The sequence below is a fragment of the Marmota monax genome, unplaced genomic scaffold (genome assembly GCF_021218885.2).
Source record: "Marmota monax isolate L192 unplaced genomic scaffold, Marmota_monax_Labrador192_F-V1.1 WCK01_AAM20220418_F8-fsc00147, whole genome shotgun sequence".
Taxonomy (NCBI): domain Eukaryota; kingdom Metazoa; phylum Chordata; class Mammalia; order Rodentia; family Sciuridae; genus Marmota; species Marmota monax.
The window spans coordinates 4,487,241-4,509,288 of NW_026693552.1; the positions used below are offsets into that span (position 1 = coordinate 4,487,241).

The window sequence follows — 22,048 nt, forward strand, 5'->3', positions numbered from 1 at the left end:
TAAATAAAAAATATATAAATAAAAATAGATTCGTGCATATTTTATTATAGTACATGATAAAAAGGACTTAGCTACGTGTATTTTATGCATTCATGATATATGTAACTTTACATTTTTTCAGTATTTCTATGCTCCATAGTTTGTGAAGCCCCACCCCCCCATATGTTCCAGGTCTCAAAAATAGGGAAAAAAATTTGCGGGGGGGGGGCGAGTAAACGGATTTGGTCAGTTCAAACCCCTGTTCTTCCAGGGTTGATCTTTGCATTTTTAGTTGTGTACCAGTTCCTTTGGTCCGGGAGGTCCAAGTAAGGCTGCATTTCGGCGATAGGCGGCGGTGTGTCCTGCAAGGTTGCAGCCGCTTCTCCCTAGGAAAAGGAAGCCTTGTTTTAAATCTGAGTTACTATTCTGCTGCTACTATTGTTACCGCTGTTGACTGGTGACGAGTTCTTGCTTCCCCAATGTTGAAGAATAACACCAAAGAAGCACGCCAAGGCAAGGTCAGAGTAGAAATTAGAAGTTTATTAAAGGACAGCGGAAAAGACTTCTCCCGGAGGAAGAAGGGGACCCAAGAGGTGGAATCCATGGAAGGGATGTTGTCTCCCCTTTTTATAGTTCTTTCAGTGATGGAATGTAGGTGGGAAGGCCCCAGGGGTGGGACACAGGTGGGCCAAAGAAGTAATCTGGTCAGGAAGGACTTCTGAGTCAGCACCTTTTTGCTGGGGGCTGTTCATTAACATTTCTTTGAGGTGGACTTTGGCCTAGGGCCTTTTCGGGACTTCCATGAGTTGTCCTGTGTTTTCCCTGAGTCATTCTCCGCATGGTCTCCATTTTAGATTTCACTCGGCATTAGACCCGATTTATCTAACTACACTGACTACCTAACTTTAAATCTGGCTTCACTATGTGAGTTAGCGCGACCTCCACGACGAACTTAAACATGCACTTAAGGAATAGACTTAAATTACCCAGAAGGGTGTTGGCACTGGGTGGGCAACGGGGGTGTGTCGCGCGTTTGTGCAATTTTGCAAACCCTCGTATGGCGCCGGGGTCCGTCCACCCACAACAGGGGCGCCAAAACCGCTATTCCCGCTGGACAAAACGCTCTGGGTCCAGGCGGCGGGGAGAAAGTGTCCCGGAGGCCCCGAGATCCTGTCCTCAGGGACCGCGGGCCTCCGCCCCGGCCCAGCCCCCGGAACTTAGTTTCCGGCCCGCCCCGGAGCCCCGCAGTCTTCCGGCCGGAGTTCTGCAGGTGACATGGCTTTTCCGGGCCGTGTGTTCTTTGCTCGGGCGTCCCAGCTGCCCTGTGGCCTCGGCCCCCCGCGGGTAAGGCGGCGCCAGAGGGGCTGAGGGTCCGGCTCTCCCTGCGAGGGTCGGGCTGCTCCCTGCGAGCGCCCTGCTGGAGGCTGCCTCGGAGGAGGCGGCCGGGCCGCGCCGAGCCAGGACAAGGGCGCAGGGACGCGCGCGGAAAGAGGACGTGTAGGTGCCTGGGCTGGAGCTGCGTGCCCAGTGAGGGACCGGGCGGTGGTCACAGTCCCCTTTCAGATAAGAAGGCTGTGAGCATAGGTGGATAGGGAGGCACGTGGTTTTCAAGTTTTCACAATTCCTGCAAGTTTCAAAGTTGTGTGTAAATAGGTAGAAAGAGGCAGGGAAGGGCACATCCCACCTTGAGTGAGAGAGGGTCGTGATAGGGAATGGTTCCCAGAGGGAGCATTGATGCTGTCATCATCAGAACTCTTCACTACCCCCTCCCCTCGGTGCGAAAATGAACCCAGGCCCTGGCTCATGCGAGGGAGAAACTCTACTGAGATCCGTTTATGTGTTAATTTAAGTGAGTTAGTCATCAATACAGACAATCAAAAAATACAGAGACGAATCTGCAATCAAGGGACTTTTGTTTGGATTGTAATCCACTTGCACAGACGGGGTGACTGATATGTCCATAGAACCAATGAGTTTTTTTTTTTTTTTTTAATTGTTGGTGGACCTTTATTTTATTAAGAATCTAATCCAGTGCCTCACACATGCTAGGCAAGTGCTCTACCACTGAGCCACAACCCCAGCCCCAAGAAGTTTTATTAGAACAGAGAAATCTCATAGGAGAGTTATTTTGGAAGAAAGTTCATTGGCACCTTCCCTACTTTCAGTAGTTGGCTGGCTCCGATTTGCAGTGGTTAAATGTGGTCTTAAGGTCATAGCTGGCATTTCTGTAGTTAGTTTTTAAGAAAATAATAATAATCTTAAAGATTATTTTGTTTTTAAGCTTGTTTTCTTGGATTGGTTCTGTGATACAGTTCCTGGAGCAGGTATTTTTGAGCAGAGGGTGTCCTTTTCTTAACTGCCTGCCCCTCAATCTATTTTAGTGGAATGTGACAGAAATGGCTCCACATTGTATAGTGAATTTTCACAAAGCAAATTCACATAAAGATGAAACAAACTAAACCTAAACTATATATAGACCCCTTCTTGGAGTTAAATCTGGGAGAGGGGCACCTCATAATGTAGAAAAGTTAACCTGTCAACTGTTAAGAGCCCCGGCCCCCCCCCCCCCCTCGCTTTAAATCAGTTTGACAGAGTGGACAGCTATAGTGTTTTCTTTAGAAAAATATGGGCAACATTGGTACCAGATATGAACACAGGAATGGGTATGGTGATTCTCTCAAGTTAGAGAACTTTTTAAAAAGAGATGTGCGCATGTCTAGGGGTTTGCTGATACTATATCCTCTTTCTGTAAAGAGGAAGTTATAGACAATTGTAGGAAAGAAAAAGCAAAAAACTATTTTCTTACTCTTCCAAGAACTGTTCATTTGAAATCTACAACAGTTCTGATATAAAAAGTTTTAGTTTTAGTTTAGTTTTGTTTTGTTTTGAACACAAACCACTAATCTTAATAATAAGGTCAGTTAGGCCATACCCCAGTTCCTCTGAAACAAGTAGCACAGTTTGAGAAGAAGAAAATGGACTCATTTAAAAATTAATTATAACCTGACTATTTACTAAATTCCTTTGCTTAAGAGAAGTGGAAGTTTTGAGGTTTGGGGTTTGAGGCCAGAGAGCCCCCTGTTAATATGGTTTTCCCCTTTTTGGCACATGGAAGTTGTAGTTTGAATTTCAAGTAGAAGAAAAGTCTTAACATCTGTGAAGTGGGAGTTTGTTCCAGGGAACATCATGTTTTTGAGGGCAAATACAAGTTGTTAGAATTAAAACCCCTATTTGAATACTTTTGTTACCATAACCAACAGAAATGTTTCATGTGTCATAAAACCTATTTGTGAAATGCTATCTTAGATTGTGCCTTTAGCTAGTAGGCCGAAATTAAAAAACATTTATTGAGAACAGGCTCTGTTGCTGACCTTGAGCTATGTCTTGGGGATGAAGTAATTAAAAAAATATGAACCCTGTTCTCAATTTCTTTTGGTTGCCCTGAAGAAGATAGACACGTATTTAAAACATGAAAAACAGATATGGTGACACACATCTGTAATCCCAGTGACTTGGGAGGCTGTCAGGAGTATCACTAGTTCCAGGTTCAACAATTTAGTGAGACTCAGTCTCAAAGGACTAGGGGTATAGCTCAGTGGTAGAGCACTTGTTTAGCATTTGCAAGGCCCTTGGTTCAGTCCCCAGTGCTACAACAAAACAAAACACATCAACAACAACAACAAAAAAAAAAAAAAAAAAAAGGAGAAGAGAAAGGGAAACATCTGATCTTGGAAGAAGCATTTCCTATCCTTCCCTCACCCCACATTGGAGAGTATCTAGTTTCATGGGAGCATTGTTTTGGGTGTATTTTTAATCTGACTCATGAAGAAAGAGGAGGAGTTAGCCAGTGAGAGAGGTGTGAGAAAGTTCTAGGTCAGTGAGTAGCCTGTGTGAAGGCCCCAAATAGAGGTTATCAGTAGAGTAAGGAGGGAGGGGTTAGAGACATGTTAGTGAGCAGCCTGCTGGCCACATGGATGTGTCAGAGTTTTGTTCCGAAGCTATGGAATTGAGAATTAGAGTGGAGTTAGATAGTCAAACCTGGGTGATTGTCCATGCATCAACTGAGGAATGATAATCGCTGTGGGGAGACTTGATGTGGAAGGATGTTTAGAAGGTATGTTGAGAGAACTTCATTGAAAGCAGGAGCTGGGAATAAAGGTGGGGCTGAGGAAGTGGTATGATCCCATCACAGTTGTAAGCAGGAAGGTGATTTCATTAGGGAGACCAGAAGTCAAACAAAAGTGATGAGGACCTGAACCAAGGGCAGTGTTAAAGCTACTAAGGACTAAAATGATCTGGAATGATGGTTTGAATGTGTGGTATGTGGTAAAGCCCAGATTTCTGTCGTTGACCCTTGAGCTAAGGACCGACTGTGCCACGATCCAAGAGGGCATTCAAGGGGGAGTTGGGTGGAGGAGAGAGTAAGTGATGTCAGTCTCAAAATGTTAGCAGATGCTGGGATGCCTAAACCATCCTATACATTATGTCTGGGAGTGTCAGAGGGTGACAGAACTCTGAGCTGGGTTTGAATGATGAACGTGGTAGTGATGGTGGGGAGTGATTCATGAAAGATAGGGAGGTAGGAAACTGGTGGAACCCTGAGCACTTTTTGCCCTGAGAATAAATTTCAAATAGGATGAGGCAGGAGAGAAGGGCAAGAGCCAGGTCCTGACCACTTGGAATACTTGTGAAGCTGAGGAATCTGCACTTTATACAGCTCTGGGAGCCATGGGAGAATACTAAGGAGAGAAGTAACATGGTTACATTTTGAGTTCCCTGGAGATCAGCATTGTGGGTGGGCTGGGGTAAGCAGAGACCACAGGCAGGAGGCTGGTTAAAAGAAGACACTGAATAGGCCCTTACTATTTATGAATGGTGTGAGATATAGGCTTTGAAATCAGGCAGTGGATAGAGAGGAAAGATGCTGTGTCCTAAAAGCAGTGACAGAACTGAGTTTCACAAGTGCTGGAATGAGGAAAACCCTGATTTTTTCTCTGTTACAAAACTGGCTTAGTGCCTGCCTGCCTGCCTGCCTTCTTTCTTTCCTTACGGTAGTGGTCTTTTACTGAGTCATTAAAATATCACAAGTTGGTTTCATAACCCAGGACCTTATACAGAAACAGGATGACTGTTAGATCTTATTTGTCATTCTGCTGAACTGTTCAGGAACGTACATATTGATGAGAATTTCCTGATATCCTTGTTTTTAACTGTTGGGGTTTGCTGAATCAAAGCAGCTGAATTTGAAACAAGTTCAGTATCATTTCCTTCAAGGAATCACTCTTCATTCTGGGCTTGTCCTTATCTAAATCCTATGTATATATTTTTACCCAATATTTTTCGGATTCCAACAAGAGACCCATTCTCCTGAATGATGGAGAACTGAGCATACACAGGCCTCATCTTGTCATGGAAGCTCAGTTGCCCCCTGGATCATGTTCAGTATGTGGCTACAGACAGTGTGAACAGTAGTCAGTTCTTTTCTGTTTCTCCATCATTTGTCATCACGGAGCTTCTTTTTTTTCCAAGAAGATTGAGTTCTGTATTGATGTCCCTCTGGACTGTTCTTCTAGGATTCATCACAGTTAATGTGCATCTCTTCTGAGTGATGTCTGCAGGCTGATTGCTGAGAGTGGTCTTCATTCTTGTGGTAGATATGGCAAAGAGCCCAGATGCAGCATTTCTAGTCCAGAACTCTATCCTCAGTCCTCCAATGTGGGTCTTCTCATATCAATCCAGTTATTTTACTTACAGTGCCATCCTGAGCTCTTCTCTTATTACTTCTAATATTTGGTGCAAGCTAATTTTCAGGTTCAATGTGTGGCTGTCTTGTCTCTATTTCTAATGCTTTCAGTATCTCTTATCTAACTAATGCCTCCTGTCTAATAGGACTCCATTCCTCTTCCTACTTCAGTTAAGTCTTAATCATTCTAGAACACAGAGGCAATGCAGAAGTAGCAGAGGTGGGCTGACACAGGCAGAAAAAGCTTTCACAGTTGAATGGCCTTGACCTTTTCAGTGAACAAATAAACTGACCCATTTATCTGTTTTCAGTCAAATTAGGTCAAAGGATAGTGAGGTTGGGCTTTTAAAGTAAGAAGAAAGATTTGAACCAGGCAATGTTAGGTCTAGTGGTAATTCATTACATCCTCATTTTCCTGAGCCTTCTCATTTGCAAGTAATTTTATTTGCCACTTCTAATGATAGCATCCTGGTTAAGGCCATCATCATCTCTTGCCTGGCCTGTTACACAAATGGTTTAGTCTCCCTGATTCTAACCTTTCCCCCTTGTCCCCATTCTCAACACAACATCCAGAAAAATTCTCTAAATAAAAGCTTAAGGCAGATTATATTAATACTCTGCTCAAAATTTTGTAGACTTTATTGTCAGCTCAGAGCAAAAGTGAAAGTCTGTTTAGGGGCTGACTCAGCCTTGGTGATCCAGTCCCCTTTGCCTCACTGTCCTCTTCTCTTCCCACTGACTCTCCTACTTGAGCCATGCTGGCCTCCTGCCATTCCTCCAAATACTAAACTTCCTCCTAAGGGCCTTTGCTACATACTCTTCCCTTTGCCTGAAATTGAGTGACTCATCCCCCTCCACCTTCGGGTCTTTGCTCAAATGTCACATTAGTGAGGCCTTTGCTGACCACCTTTTTAAAACTAGCAATGCTCTGCCTCTATTCCATACTTTATTTTTCTCTGCAGTACCAATCAACGTTTAATATACTATATGTTTCACGTAATTTGTTCATCCCTTGTCCTCCAAAATATAAACTCACTAAAGAGTGACTGTTGTATCTGTTTCATTCAGTGCTGTATTGTCATTGCCTAGAACGGGGTATGGGGCATTGTAAATGCCGTAAAACTTGCTCAGAATAAATAACTGAATGAACTGTATACCCAATCATAATGTCACACTTATCTCTAATGCTTTTTCATATAAACAAACTCCCAAATCAAAACAAACCCTTTGCAAAAGCAGGGTTTCTGATTTTTGGTTCAAAAAAAGAGTCATATTAGTTTTAGCTATGGAATAGGAGATCAAATGAAAGGCAGAGGAGTGAAGATCCCAGTTGAATATTTCAAATTGCCTCCTAATTTACTGATTTCATCTCTCTCATTGTGTAGTGTTAGGAAACATCTATTTGGTCTGTATCTAACTGCAGATAAATAAGAACTGTAATAAAAATGGGAAGTATACCCTGTAGCAACAGAGTATCCACTTTTTCAAGGACTCATGTTCCCTGTTATAAGATGTATCATTACTCAAAAATGTAATTTCTATCTTGCTACCAGCAATTGCATGATTCAGCCTAGCCATGGAGTCCAGTGAGGCATTTTCTTTTATATTTGTTCAGCCTTACCTTCAAATTGCTGTGGTAACGAGGTCTGTAGACAGAAGCTCAGACACCAGTGGCCTCTGTGCAGTGCGCTGCATTAAGTTAAGGAATGGGTAGACATGCTCAAGCAATGTACACAGACACAGATCTCCAGCTTAATGTGGCCTCTGGTGAGCTGTGGGTTTGGTAGAGTTTGGGTACTTCAGTTCTTCAACCTTTGCTACTGGCATTTGGGGTGAGACAATTCTATGGGAGTATCCTTTTCTGCAGTGAAACATCCAGTAGAGTGTCCTACCTAGTTGCCTCTTGTATTTCTGGATACCTCTTGCCAAGAACTACATGCACCATTTTGAAGGAACAGTGGTCTTGGCATTAAAAAAATAATTTTATGGCACAGACAAGTAGCTTTCTAGCAATTGGACAAAATAAGCTGGGTTAGTTTTAGAAGGCTTAGTATGTGCAGGAAATACATGAGGTGCTTTGGCAGGACAAAGATGTAAGTTTTTCAAATTCATCCTTTGAAAACGATGGTTATCCAGTATTTACTAGCCTGACGTTTTTATATTACAGCTAAGGTCCAGCTTGTAAAGCTCTTGGGATAGGAATTTGAGTCAATAAATTCAACTTAAAAATATTTGATCTAAACCAACAGATACCTTGAATCCTCTCCCCCAAAAGAAATGGAATTATTTCATTGTCTATTATAAAGCTCACATTCAAGTATGAATATAGAGTACTTACACTTGAAGTAAGGCATATGTCCTTATGAAACTTATTCTATACCACTTTTCTTCTTCTTATAACTTTTTCTCTGTATCCTTCATGTATTGTGTGCTTGTTTATATGATTCAGTTTTGTGTTAATTGTTTTTAATGGCATTAATTAATGAATATATGGAACATTAAAGCTCTATCAAAGGATATATAGTTGTCAATATAGTAAGTACTTCTAAGAAGATACTACAATGAATAGTTTCTTATGGGTTCTTCCAACAAATTTTGTGTATTTATCAACATATGTACAAAAATATTCTCATTTTTTAAAAAGCCACACAAATGGGAGCATGTGATATATATTTCTCTATCTTGAATTTTTCACTTAACACATAATGTTTCACATTATTGGTATTCAACAAATGTTTGTTGAGTGAGTGAATCAACATAACAATGTTTACATTTGGCATATAAGTTCTCTCTCCTTTTAGTAGGTAATAGATCCATACTTTAATGAACATCTTTGGTTATTTTGATTTTGTTGCATTCCATATCAATTTTAGGTATTTAGTCAATCTTTGCAGAAGCCCCTTTGGAATTTTGATAGAGATATCATTGAATCTTCTGGGGAAGAATTTCCCTTTACACAAAATGAAGTTTTCCAGTACATAAACACAGGCTATCTTTTCATTTATTTAATTTTTATTTCTTTAATTTTTTAAAATGATGTTTTATAGTTTTCAGCTAACAAGTATTGCATTTCTTTTATTAGATTTGTTAGATTTTATTGTAAATAGAATTTCTTTATTTCATTTTCCTTCCTTCCTCCCTCCGTCCCTTCCTTCCTTCCTTCGTTCCTTCTTCCTTCCTTCCTTCCTTTTCCTTCCTTCCTTCCTTCCTTTTCCTTCCTTCCTTTTCCTTCCTTCCTTTTCCTTCCTTCCTTTTCCTTCCTTCCTTTTCCTTCCTTCCTTCCTTTTCCTTCCTTCCTTCCTTCCTTCCTTTTCCTTCCTTCCTTCCTTTTCCTTCCTTCCTTTTCCTTCCTTCCTTCCTTCCTTCCTTCCTTCCTTCCTTCCATCAAACCCAGAGTCTCCTGTGTTAGGTAAGTGCTCTACCTCCCTCACCCCCATCCAGCCACTTAATGTATCTTCAAACAGAGCTTCTTCTCCCACCTCTCCCAAATGAGTCCATCTGTGAGTAAATTCCTGAATGTGGAGCTACTGAGTAAAAGTGTATTTATATTTAATATAATTTTATATATTCAATATTTTGATAAATGTTGCCAAATTGACCTTGAAAGAACTTACCACAATTCATATCAAAGAGTGTAAGAGTGGCATTACTAAGCTGTTTCTTGTGTTATGTATTATGAAATTTTGAACTTTAATCAGTTTGGTAAGAGAAAACTGATATCTGTCTTTGTTTATACAAGCTTATTCACTTATAAATATGATTGTATGTATATTCTTTGTGTGGGCTACCTTTTTTAAGCCCATTTTTCTATTTGCTGTTGACTTAATAATATGCATACAAATAGATTCTGTTTTTCTTTTCTTGGGTATAAGCTCACAGTTAAGATTCCATAATTAATGGTCATTGGAAGTGACTTCTAATTTTTAAAAACAAGTGGCAAAGAACTGGATTGTATTGTATATTTGTGTAAGACTACATGTCTGCACCCAATCACTTTTGAATGGAATTGGAGCATGGTCAACCAGTGTTACATCCAATAAAATAAGCATTTATTGAATGCCTAATTGGAGCCAGATCCCCTGCTATAGTGCTGAATAAAGTACTGTTCCGTCTTCCTGAGTCCTCACAGTCTAGTGTGGAAGTCTGGCGCCTGGTGGAGGGAGGGGATCATTTACCTCCTTTTTTTTTTTTGTACTGGGGATTGAACACAGGGATACTAGACCACTGAGCTACATCCCCAGCTCTATTTTATATTTCATTTAGAGACAGGGTCTCACTGAGTTGCTTAGCACCTCACTTTTGCTTAGACTGGCTTTGAACTTGTGGTCCTTCTGCCTCAGCCTCCTGAGCTGCTGGGATTACAGGCATAGGCCACCATGCCTAGCTCATTTACTAATTTTAATTGAGGAGGCACCTGTTTTAAAGCGTCAAGGAAGATGTTGACATTCTTGCCTGGTTTGGAAGCTGATTCTTCTAGGTTGAAGAGAAAGCAGGAGCAAAGGCCAGAAGGTGAAAGTACTTGATAAGTTTTGGGAGTGCTGAGGAGTTAGTAAGTCTATGAGGTAGAACAAGTAGAAAGCTAGGCTGAGGCCATATTGTACAAGGTTTGAATGCTAGGGTCAATAATTTGACTTTTTCTTTTTGATTCTGGAGGACATCAGTGTGTTTGAGGGATTGGATTTTAATATGGAGGCTTCATCAGAAGAGGTGATGATGATGGTGGTGGTGGTAATAGTGGTGGTGGTAAAATAGCTAAGCTAATGCTTATTTAAATATGAACTTAGTCTCACAACTTACATGTAAGAGTCTATTACTATATAACTTTTTACAGATTTGAAACTGGATTTTCTAAAATATAGATCTTAATATTTTTATAGAAATCTGTTTTATATGAAATTTCAGAAACTTACATATAGTGCCAAAACAAAATAACCCCCTCCAACACACAAATAAAAATCCTTCTTTTGTACAGCTTCTTGGGTTTTATTTAGACTAAGGGTTCTATACTCAAAATATCTCAGGTTTGTAAAGTTTCTGTAAATGAAAGCCACCCAGTAAAAAGGGCTTACTGTCCCTATGTGAGTCAGGGCCAAAAAGAACCTAGGTCTGTCCCAAGGGGCAGGCAGGTTGGGCTGAATCATGTAGGAAGTTGGACCCAAGTGTTAGTAGAGCTTCTGGTTTTTGTGAATTCACCCAATATCTAAATGTTGACTTAAAATTCCAAATTAGGTCTTATAAAACACATTTGGCCTAGGATCACCAATATACCTTTAGATTTTGACTCTAGACATTTTAGACTAGTCCAAATCCTTAAATAATTTAGGTGTGACTCTCATTGACAACGGTTTTTATCCTCCAGGGAAGAGATAAGGTCAAGACTGTTAGAACTGCCATTTTGAGGATTAGAAGCTGGTTGTGACTCATTAGTTTAGGTGTAATTTAGCAATATATGAAGGAGGAAGATATTGTTTATGTAAAGTGGGAAGCTGATGAGTTTGGAGGTGGGGTGCACCGGGGGTAGTTAACCTTCTTGAGGCAGATTATAGCTTCTAACACTAAAAAATAAATCTGTATTGTCAAAATTGGAGGACTTCAGAGAGTTTTAAGAATTTTAGATCACCAAAGATCTCCAGAGAGATCAATCTTGATAGGAAAGGTGTTATTTCCATTTTCAGAAACAATTTATTTCTAAACAGCTTGTGTTTAGAAAAACTACAAAGCAAGACATGAAAAATCTTTCAAAGCCTGTTTTGTATCCACTTTTTAAAATAATTCAAAGGAAATGACCAAGTAAGATTACTGTTATTCAGAATATTTCTTTGTAGAAATATGAGTGTATACAATGTGATCTTGTGAGACCTGATCATCTCTACGTATTTCAGTGCTGACATGGAGCAACTAACCTTGAACAGGCCAAGGGATGGCTGAATTTATATTCACATATATACTATGAATGGTCAGAGGGTAATGTGAATTAAAATAGTATATCAGGGTGTTTTTTTTTTTCACTTTTGGATAGCTAAAGTGATGAAGTCATAAGATCAGTATTGATCAGATCAAAAAAGATAGGTAAGATCTTGTTATACAATAATCTGTTATAGATATTTATTGGGAATTGTTATTATCAAATGTGATATTTTACTTTTTAAGCTTTCCCCTAGCAGTTAGGAGGTTGAGAAAAATGTTTTTAGTATATAAATATCTTCTTTAGTTATTTTTAATAAAGCCTCCCATCTAATTTCCTCCACAAACTAAGTAAAAAATATTCATGGTAGAGCCTTTGGAAAATTAGAATACATTTTTTTTTCATTATTATTAGGTAGTGACAAATTTACCAGCCTACTCATGCAAACTTCCTGATTCATCATCTTAATGCAGTAATTCTGGAGGTGGGTGGCAGCCTTAGGTAAAACTGCCATTTAGGTAGAAAAAGATTATTACAGGTTGCTTGGGATTCAAACATTGGCAAAAGGATTCCAAAAAAAAAAAAAAAAGCTTTGTCAATATGAAGTTAAAAGAAATATGACTAGCATGGAACATAACCAGATTTATCAATTTATCTTCAATTTTTTTACATAAATTCTCACATTTTATCTCTCAATAACATTTTTCTTGATTATGAAATCAGATAATACTTGATAGATTTTTGTAAGTATTTAGAACCAACCAAACTGAAATAAAAATTAAATAATAATCCATAATTCCATCACTTAGAGATAATAACTATAAAGATAGACTCTGAAGTCAGATCTTAGATTTGGATCACATAAATTACTTTTTTTCTTTAATTTGTTCTTATTATACATGACAGTAGAATGCATTTTGACACATCATTTATAAATGGAGTATAACCTCTTATTCTTTTGGTTGTATATGATGTAAAGTTACACCAGTTGTGTAATCATATGTGCACATAGGATAATAACATCCAATTCATTCTGCTATCGTTCCTACCACCATACTCCCTCCCTTTCCTTTACTCCCCTTTGTCTAGTCCAAAACACCCCTATTCTTCCCTAGCCCCCTGACCCCTTTTGTGAATTAGCATCCGCATATTGGAGAAAACATTAAGTCTTTGGTTCTTTGGGATTGACTAATTTTGCTAAGTATAATATTCTCCAGTTTTATTAATTTACCAGCTAATGCCATAATTTCATTCTTCTTTAAGGGTGAGTAATATTCCATTGTTTATATATATCACAATTTCTGTATCCATTCATCTGTTGAAGGGCACGTAGGTTGGTTCTGTAGTTTAGCTATTGTGCATTGAAATGCTATAAACATTGATGTGGGTGTCTCACTATAGTATACTGATTTTAAGTCCTTTGGTTATAAACTGAGTAGTGAAATAACTGGGTCAAATGATGGTTTCATTCCAAATTTTCTAAGAACTCTCTATACTGCTTTCTATAGTGGTTGCACCAGTTTGCAGTCCCACCAGCAATGTATGAGCACACCTTTTTCCCCACATCCTTGCCAACATTTATTATTGCTTGTATTCTTGATGATTGCCATTCTGACTGGAGTGAGCTGGAATCTCAGTGTATTTGTATTTCTCTAATTGCTAGAGATGTTGAACATTTTTTCATATATTTATTGATCAATCGTATTTCTTCTGTGAAGTGTCTGTTCATTTCCTTAGCTCATTTATTTATTGGGTATTTGTTTTTGGTGTTAATTTTTTTTTTTGGTTCTTTATATGTCCTGGAGATAAATGCTCTATCTGAGGGGCATGTGATAAAGATTTTCTCCCATTCTGTAGGCTCTCTCTTCACATTATTGGTAGATCATGTAAAGTATTTAGTGTGTAAGTACTTTATAAATAAATAGAACTATATAAATGAGTAGTGAAGTACTTATTATTAAGTACTTATTATTATTTGTCTATAAAAATACAGTACATGATCTTTCTGTGCTTCAGTTTTCCCATCTATAAAATGAGAATGGCAACAGAATTTACTATATGAAGTAAAGGAAGGGGGGAGGGAAGTAAAGGGGGGGGGGAAAGTCTAATAGACCTTGGTAGATGGTAAATATTCAATCTACTGCTTACTGCTGTTATTTCCTTCTAGTCTTTTTTTTTTTCCTGAGCATTTGGTTTTATTTAAGAAAATACAATATATTTTTCTTTTTTTACTCAATATTACATCATAAACATTTTATGTAATTTCCAGTTGACAAACAACCTTACTCTAAATCATTGATCATATTTCTGATTATTTCTTTAGGGTAAGTTTCTGGATATCCTGGATCAATTGATGGCAGCTTATTTAGCTAGGAATACTCTAGCAGGAAAAGATGAGATTCTGGAGTTTTGACCTTGCAATTGTTTTCCTGGTGGGGGAATATTACATACCTCCTATATGTGATTATTAAGTAGGAGCTCGAGACTAGATAGAAGCAACATACAAGGTGGTTATCAGAGGAGGGCTCCAGAGTCTGTCAGCCCATGTTTGAATCTTAGTCCTGCACTTGCTCAATATTATTAATCTGTCTGAACCCTTCCTCTAAATGGGATTAAAAAAATAACTAATTCATGTGATAGTTGTGGTGATTAGGTAGTTTAATATCTGACCTTGGCATATGGTAACCACTTAATGAATGGTAGCTCCTGTTGTTTGTTATGTTAAACTCTTACAGTGTGTTTTATAATTAACTATGAGAGAATATCCAGTGGTTTTCAAATGTAATGTGATTATAAATTTCTGTTCTAAATTTATTGGTTAGAAAAAAATAAAATAGAGGCATTTGATGTAATTAGCATTAAAGAATTTTAAAATAATTTTCTTCAGTAATTCAAAAATGAAGTGTGATATTTATCCAAATTATTCTTTTTTTTTGTTGTTAGTGGGGATTGAACTAGGGCCTTATGCATGTGAGGCAATCACTCTACCAACAAAACTATAGCCCCAGTCCCCAAATTATTCTTTTAAAAAAATAAAAATGTTTTATATCAGTTTTTTAAAGTAAAATTTAAGCAAAACACCTGCAAATAATAATGTTAGTATGTATAGAACATATAGTGCATACTAATGTATTATATATAAATATGCTATATACTATAGTTATAGTTATTTCAAGTAATCCTATGAAGAGAGTTCTTTTATTCCCATCTTATAGATGAAGAAAATTAAGCACAGAAAGGTTAAATAACTTTCTGTTGACTATATGACTAGGGAGAAAATTCTACACTATTTTAGTCTATAGTTCTAGAACCCATGTTTTTTAACCCCTTCATATGTTACTTAATCCTCAGAAAGAAAAAGAATAATAATTGATTAAATGTAATAATTATGTTTGCAGTACATTTGAATTAATCCAAGAACTCAGTTAATATTAAATTCAAGAATAAATTTAAAATATCTCTTGTGCAAATATATGTCTGCAGTTCAATTTGTTTCATTTTGTTTTTTTCCCTTTTAGTTTTTCAGTTATGGAACAAAAATATTATATCAAAGCATGGAAGCTTCACAGTCTAAATTCTTTCCTCCCCTTCAAAAAGTGATGCTGCCACCTAATAGCTTTCAAGGAAAAGTGGCGTTCATTACTGGAGGAGGTACTGGCCTTGGCAAAGCCATGACAACTTTTCTGTCCAGCCTGGGTGCTCAATGTGTGATAGCCAGCAGGTAAGTGAGTCTCAGCCCTTCACTTCAGAGTCTGGTGAAGAACCCGTCTGTGTCATAATATTGAAAACACTGCTTGCTGGATTGTTTGATTTGCATCCTAATCTTATATAAGGTATTCTGCAGATTACTAAATAAATTTCCTTGGAAAAAGTCATTATGATTTGAGATGATAGAAACAAAGACAATCAAGGAACTGATAATATTTACTTTTCCCAAATCCAGCCCATAGATTTTTGTTTGTTTGTTTTTTTCTGTGTATGAAGTTAAAAAGTACTATGTTGGGCTGTGGTTGTAGTTCAGTGGTCGAGTGCTTGTCTAGCTTATGTGAGGCCCTGGGTTCCATCCTCAGTATGATATAAAGATAAATAAATAAAAATAAATAAAGGTTGTGTGTTCATCTACAACTTAAAAAAAGTATATTTTAAAAAAATACTATGTTGAGGCTGCTTTTTTTTTCCAGTGGGAGTGATTGTGATTACTGCTTCAATTGATAATTAACCTTGTAGCAGGATATTAGAAGTTTTCCTTCCACTTTCTTTTAGATGCACAGGTATTTCATCACATCTGTTGTGATGAATCTGGGAAGGGTAAAACCAAGTGGAATGTGTATCTTCTTACTTAGGCATATCTGGTACCCTATATCTAAAAGTCTGGAGCGCTGGAGACTAGCACAAGATCCTCCCCTTCTTCCAGTTTTGAGTGGTATAAAATTTTAGGTATCTGAATGACAGTTACTGTGTCACTCACAAATGCTCATTGGCCAGAACATTTTTGTTTTTTTGTTGCAATGTTTTTAAGAGTTTTATTTTCATTTTACTACTATATAGTTTTATATTCATGATTTATTTTATATATTTCAAGGACATAAGATTTGGAAGGCATATAGGTTATTTGAACAACTTACTAACACTATAGCATAAATGTATTTATTTTTAATTTTTGTAAAGCTGGCTCAGGTGGAAAAAACAGGTACAATGATTATAATTAAGGAAATAATTTAAATATTTGTCAAAGTAACTGGTATAAAAGTGCTCAATTTGGTAGTATATGCCAGTAATTCCAGTGGCTTGGGAGGCTGAGGTAGGAGGATTGTGAGTTCAAAGCCAGACTCAGCAAAAGTGAGGTGCTAAGCAACTCAGTGAGTCCCTTTCTCTAAATAAAATACCAAATAGAACTGGGGATGTTGCTCAGTGGCTGAGTGCCCCTGAGTTCAATCCCTGGTACCTCAGCCTCCCCCCAAAAAGTGTCCAGTTCAGTGAATTACTATCAAATATATAAAAATAGTTCGAATTTAACTTTTAAAATAAATTCATTCAAATTGATTTGTATGTAGATATAACTCATATTTTCTCAAAAATGCATTACTTTAAGCTGTAGATTCTAATTTATGGAATTAAAAAGAAAAATACGTGAAGTCATTTCAGAACTCATGCATCATACCATGTGTTTATTTCTAGGAAGATTGATGTTTTGAAAGCTACTGCAGAACAAATTTCTTCTCAAACTGGAAATAAGGTACATTCAAAAGCAGTCATTTAAATTAAATTTGTGAATTATAACATGTTTAAACAATTTACTCCTGTTTTGGTTTAGGAAGTCTGGGGAGAGTAGAAGTCTTTTTTTCTCTTTGTTTTATGCAGGTTCATGCACTTCAGTGTGATGTGAGGGATCCTGATATGGTTCACAAGACTGTGTTGGAACTGATCAAAGTCACAGGACTTCCTGATGTAAGCTAATGGTGATGAAGACAAAGTGAGAGTCATTTGAAGTTGATAACACCCATCAGGATGCAAAAATGAAATAAACTCTTGATGTGAGCAAGGGCTGTACAGAGAAGCACATGTTTTCTATCCCTAGGAAAATGCTAACTCTGCTCAAAGCAGGGAAAAGATTAAGTGTACTGCTGCCCTTCTTTCTTTCAGGAATACTTTAAAAATGCATTTATAATCATGGAACAAACTTGATTTCACTTTATGTAATAAGATTATAAAATAACAAGAGCAGTTAGTCCAAGAACACAATATCTAGTTTATATGATTCATGGTCTTTGCTTTTCTTAATAACTTTTGATTATCTCTTGGTGGAGGAGAACAATACAAGTAAGAAAAACTGCAAGAAGTTCCAAATTTCTCCTTCTAAAACCTGAGATATAAATGGACATTTTATTTGGCCCATTTATTAGAGATAAGCCATTTCTTCAATAATCTCAGAGTGAGTACTTTTCTACATTAAAGATATTTTCAAACCATCTAATAATATTGAATCTGTCATACAACTAAGCAGTTGATCCTGAAGAAACAGGTCAATGACCAAGAGTTTCATTAAGTTAAAAAGTAAATAACAGAAATCCAGAGGCATTTCTTAAGGTTCCCTGAAATAGTGTAGTTACATGATAAACATGCTTACTCTGTCTTTTTTTTTTTTCTTAATAATAGAACTACCCTAATTTAAAGACGTGTTAGGATTCTGAACTTGGGAAATAATAGGAGATTTTCAGACTCCAAGAACATGAAACTGAACTCAGTCTCATAGTATTGTTTTAAAAGCTGACTATGAACTTAAGCCGTATTATATTATTTGGATTAATAAGCTTCAAAAATAAAAGCCCTAGTGGGAAAATATTCTACCTTATCTGAAAGTTTCTATAACTTGCCTTATCCACTAATTAGATCGTGATAAACAACGCAGCAGGAAATTTTATTTCACCCACTGAAAGACTCTCTCCCAATGCTTGGAAGACCATAACAGACATAGTTCTAAATGGCACGGCCTATGTGACGCTTGAAATTGGAAAACAGCTTATTAAAGCACAGAAAGGTATGTTTGTTATTCTTCCTGTATTTATTAGGTCTCTCCTCTCTACAGATTCTGTACTAAACCCTAGGACACTTAAAAAAGAAAATGAGACAATCTTTACTTACACAACTTACTTTGTAATGGAAAAGATGCTTAAATAACTACCATATGTTATGATGTAAGCCATAATATATACATGTTTCAAGGGCATTGGAAATCCAGATACAGAAATGACTTCCTCTCCCTAGCGTCAGTCAGAAGATTGAGGAATAAAATGCAATTTGAGTTGAATGTTAAAAAAAAAAAAGTAGATGTGGAAAAGGGGAGGGCAAAGAAATGTGTTGTCCCTGGATAGAGAAGTCTGGTGGAGGGGAAAAAAAGAAGTGTTTTTTAGGGAATGATGTGGATAGAGAAGGACAGAGAAGGCTAGGGGAGGTAGGTGAGGTATAGCCAGGGAAGTTCCCAATACTAAAACAGGGAGTTTGATGTTAATTCTTTCCATTGAAGGTATTTCATTAAGAACGTGACTTAATTCAAAAGGTTACTGGCAACAATGTGGGGCATGGAAAAGTTTAAAGAGAATCATTCAGGAGATCTTGTTGTTGTTTTTTTTTTAAATTTTGGCATGTGGATACATGGCATGGGAGATAAAGTAGGAGACGCATAGAAAATACGAACTAGAGGCTTTACTAATTAGATAAAGGGATTTTTAGCTGGGATGAACAGTTTGGATGGTGATGACATCAATGAGATTGAGAATACCAGAGGGGGAGTAGATGTAGATGGAAATTACTACAATATTTTGGTTAGTAATATGAACAACTTTACTCAAGTTCTGTTGACATACATAGTAAACATGTATAACATATATATGTGTATGTACACCTTTATGTGTAGGGCCAACTTAATATATTCATTGACAAAAACTGCTGGCTTGCGTGTACCAGGCCCTATGCTGCATGCCTGAGGCAGAGGTGGACAAGACTCTGTCCCTGAATAAGTTGGGCTTGTACCTTGAATGAGGGGGTGCTTTTCAGAGAGGGTAGAAAGCATTCTGGACAAGGACAGGGAGGAAGAATTCTCCTGATCATCAGGATAGCCTTTGAGAAGGGAGGGGAGAAAGGCAGGCTTGGAGCTGGCCAGGTTCCTCTTCCTGAGTCAGAAGGCTTTATCTTCTGAGGTTCAATGTCTTCTTCTGTACAACATGGATAATCCTCAATCAAGCTTGAGAAAGGGAAGAAGGATGATGATGCAGAGGCACAGCTTCTTCTTTTTTTTGTTCTTGTTTTTGGATACTAATGACTTCCATCCTTTCCCTGTAATGCTTGTTGAAATTTAATTATCCGGTCACTTCACAGCAGCAAAGTGGATATGATTTAGATTTAAAGTTTATATACATTTCTTTATTTATTTTCAGAAGGGATAGATAAATTTGGGGAGTGGGACAGGAAGAATGGGCTTACTTCTCTCTCCACTTCTCTGTTCTGGACTTTGTATCTTTCTTTTGTTTCTCTGTTCTTCCTGATTTTTTTCTCTCTTCTACCTCTTGCTTGTGTCTTTGTTTCTCTCTCTGCCTTTGTGAACTTTTCATTTTGGGGTATCTGTTTCTCTCTTTATCTTCATCTCTTTCATCATTTTGTCTTTCTCTGCCTCATTATCTCTTTCATTTCTTCTCTTGCCCATCTCTGTGACCCTTAGATTTCTGTCTGACTTTTTCTCATTATTGTCTTTCATTTTAACATAGACTTTGATCTATTTTTATTCATCACATTGGATTAAAATTCTATGGGCTTCATTAAAAATATATTAGGTAAGACTTTTAAAAGATGGAAGCCAGTTTTTATTCTTCCAAGATTCCTGTCAGTTATTGATGTAACCTGACAGAGTTTGGAGAACTTGGACCCTTGGGCCAAGGAAAGTACAGCGCAGAAGGGTCTATTCTAGCAATGAATCAACAGTGAAAGAGTTCAAGTGTTAAGATGACCTCTCAATTGTGTCAATGTGGATGAACCTGGAAGTCAGTTCAGGATCAGAAATGCATGGTAATATGTGATCAAAAGTATGTTAAGTGGCTCAGCATGTAAGAAATCAATCAAGGAAAGATATTGGGGCAGTCACCAGAAAGACACATTAATGGGTTTGAAGGTTTAGTCACAAGGGATATGGATAGCATAAAGACTGAATTTTTCTGTTAAATACTAGAATCAACAGGTAGCTTTGAAATTCACAAGAGGTGATGTTTTTGATCTATAATAAGAGTTATTTTGTTGAATTAGTATTAATAAACATTTTAAGCAGTTAAGGCTACTATAATAAGTTACTCTTCCCTCATCTTCCATAATCCAGTGCCCTCAACCTGTCCAATCTGTGTCCGTCCAGAACAGCTCTAGTTTGCCCCCTTATGCATGCTCTGACTAGAGTCATTCTTTCACTAAGCCATTCAGAATCATTTAGCCCAGCTTCAGTCCCACTGTTCAATGAAGGACTCCCTCATTAGAGGCTATAATGTAGACTTCAGCATTTAAAACCAGGCTGCATGTTGTTCTTGTTTCATGGTAGAAGTCTTCTTTTCCTACCCATCAAGATCAACAAGGCCCGTTCCTTCTTTCTTACCTGTAAAACCCTTTCTATCCCTTTATATTCTTTCTCCATTTTTTCCTTATCATTGTGTCTTTTTTGGTAGCAGCGATTGAACCCAGGGAGCTTAACCATGGAGCCACATTCCCAGCCTGCTCTTTTTAGAGACAGGGTCTCACTAAGTTGGTCCTTGCTAAGTTGTGAGGCTGGCTTTGAACTTGTGATCCTCCTGCCTCAGCCTCCTAAGCAGCTGGGATTTTAGGCTTGTGTCACTGTGCCTGGCTGTTTACTGTTCTTATTGTGAAACATAAAGATGGTCCTTTGTTCATTCAGTGAAACCTTGTAAAAATACACAAAGGTAGTTGAGGATGTATTTAACCCTTCTTTCAATTGTGTCCTTCAGCTTTACCCTTAGATGGAAAAGAAGATGACCAGATAGCTCACAATAGAATGAAGGCAAATGGCTTGTGTCAGAACAGGAGGAGGAGAACAGAATAGGGTTTGCATATTTGTCAGCAGTGTGAATGTGAGGTGTGTGTTGTAGAGATTTTAAGTATATAAGAACCATATGGGTACATTGTTTGGATCTTGTCCAAGGCTTTCTTTAAGTGCATTTAGAGACTATTTGAAAGCATACTTTTAGTAATCAATTGAACTTTTTATGGCAACATTAGTATCCTTTTAAAATCCCTTTTTGCTAGAGTTCCTTGATAGTTGGGTGGAAGATTTCACTTCCATTTGTTAAACAATCATGGAGTAACCATGTGTCTTTGTTGTTTTGTGAAGATAATGTAAAGATTAGGTGATTTGTGAATTTTGAACATAAATCTTTTTTTTTCTTTTTAACTATGTAGTAGGAAATTTTGTGGGGAGACTGTTTTTATATAGTAGTAAAGAATGATGGCTCTAGAACCAAATGGCTTAGCCTGATTACACTACTTATTAGTAGTGTAACTGGGGCAAGTTACTTCTCTGTGTCTCCTCCTCTTCTATTAACAATAATGCCTGGCCCAAGCTAATTCAGATTAGCCATTAAATAAAATTGTTAATTTCCTCTGTAAGTGTATTTTTAGGCTTCTTTTAGGGGACTGTTAAGTACCTGAACTTTAGCTTATGAGTCATAATTAAAGGGATTAGAAAAACCAGAACCCTAGTTACCACTTATTGTAATTAAACTTGCAGGTTGCAACCTATATGAGAATGTGGTATATTAAAGATTTGAACAAGAAGAGTTGTTATTTAATAGATAATATTCCTTTATAAAGTGTTGCTCAATTTTCTTAAAAAATTATGTGGGCATTTGGCTAACTTTAAGAGCATTGATGCT

At 37.5% G+C, this 22,048-nt stretch overlaps 1 protein-coding gene across 3 annotated transcripts in view; it reads left to right on the top strand.

Annotated features, from left to right (window-relative positions):
- Positions 1-380: 380 nt before the first annotated feature.
- The window catches only part of Decr1 (2,4-dienoyl-CoA reductase 1), a 41,745-nt gene continuing 20,077 nt past the window's right edge, over positions 381-22,048 (top strand). The window contains exons 1-5 of one of the 3 annotated variants that reach the window (XM_058583713.1): positions 381-492; positions 15,146-15,348; positions 16,806-16,863; positions 16,989-17,075; positions 18,018-18,165. In XM_058583713.1, the coding sequence (XP_058439696.1) occupies positions 15,182-15,348; positions 16,806-16,863; positions 16,989-17,075; positions 18,018-18,165 (460 nt within the window). In that variant the 5' untranslated portion in view covers positions 381-492; positions 15,146-15,181. Of the gene's footprint in view, positions 498-1,177; positions 1,324-15,145; positions 15,349-16,805; positions 16,864-16,988; positions 17,076-18,017; positions 18,166-22,048 lie in introns of those variants that run through there. The other 2 variants (XM_058583712.1, XM_046458612.2) reach the window with 2 other exon arrangements.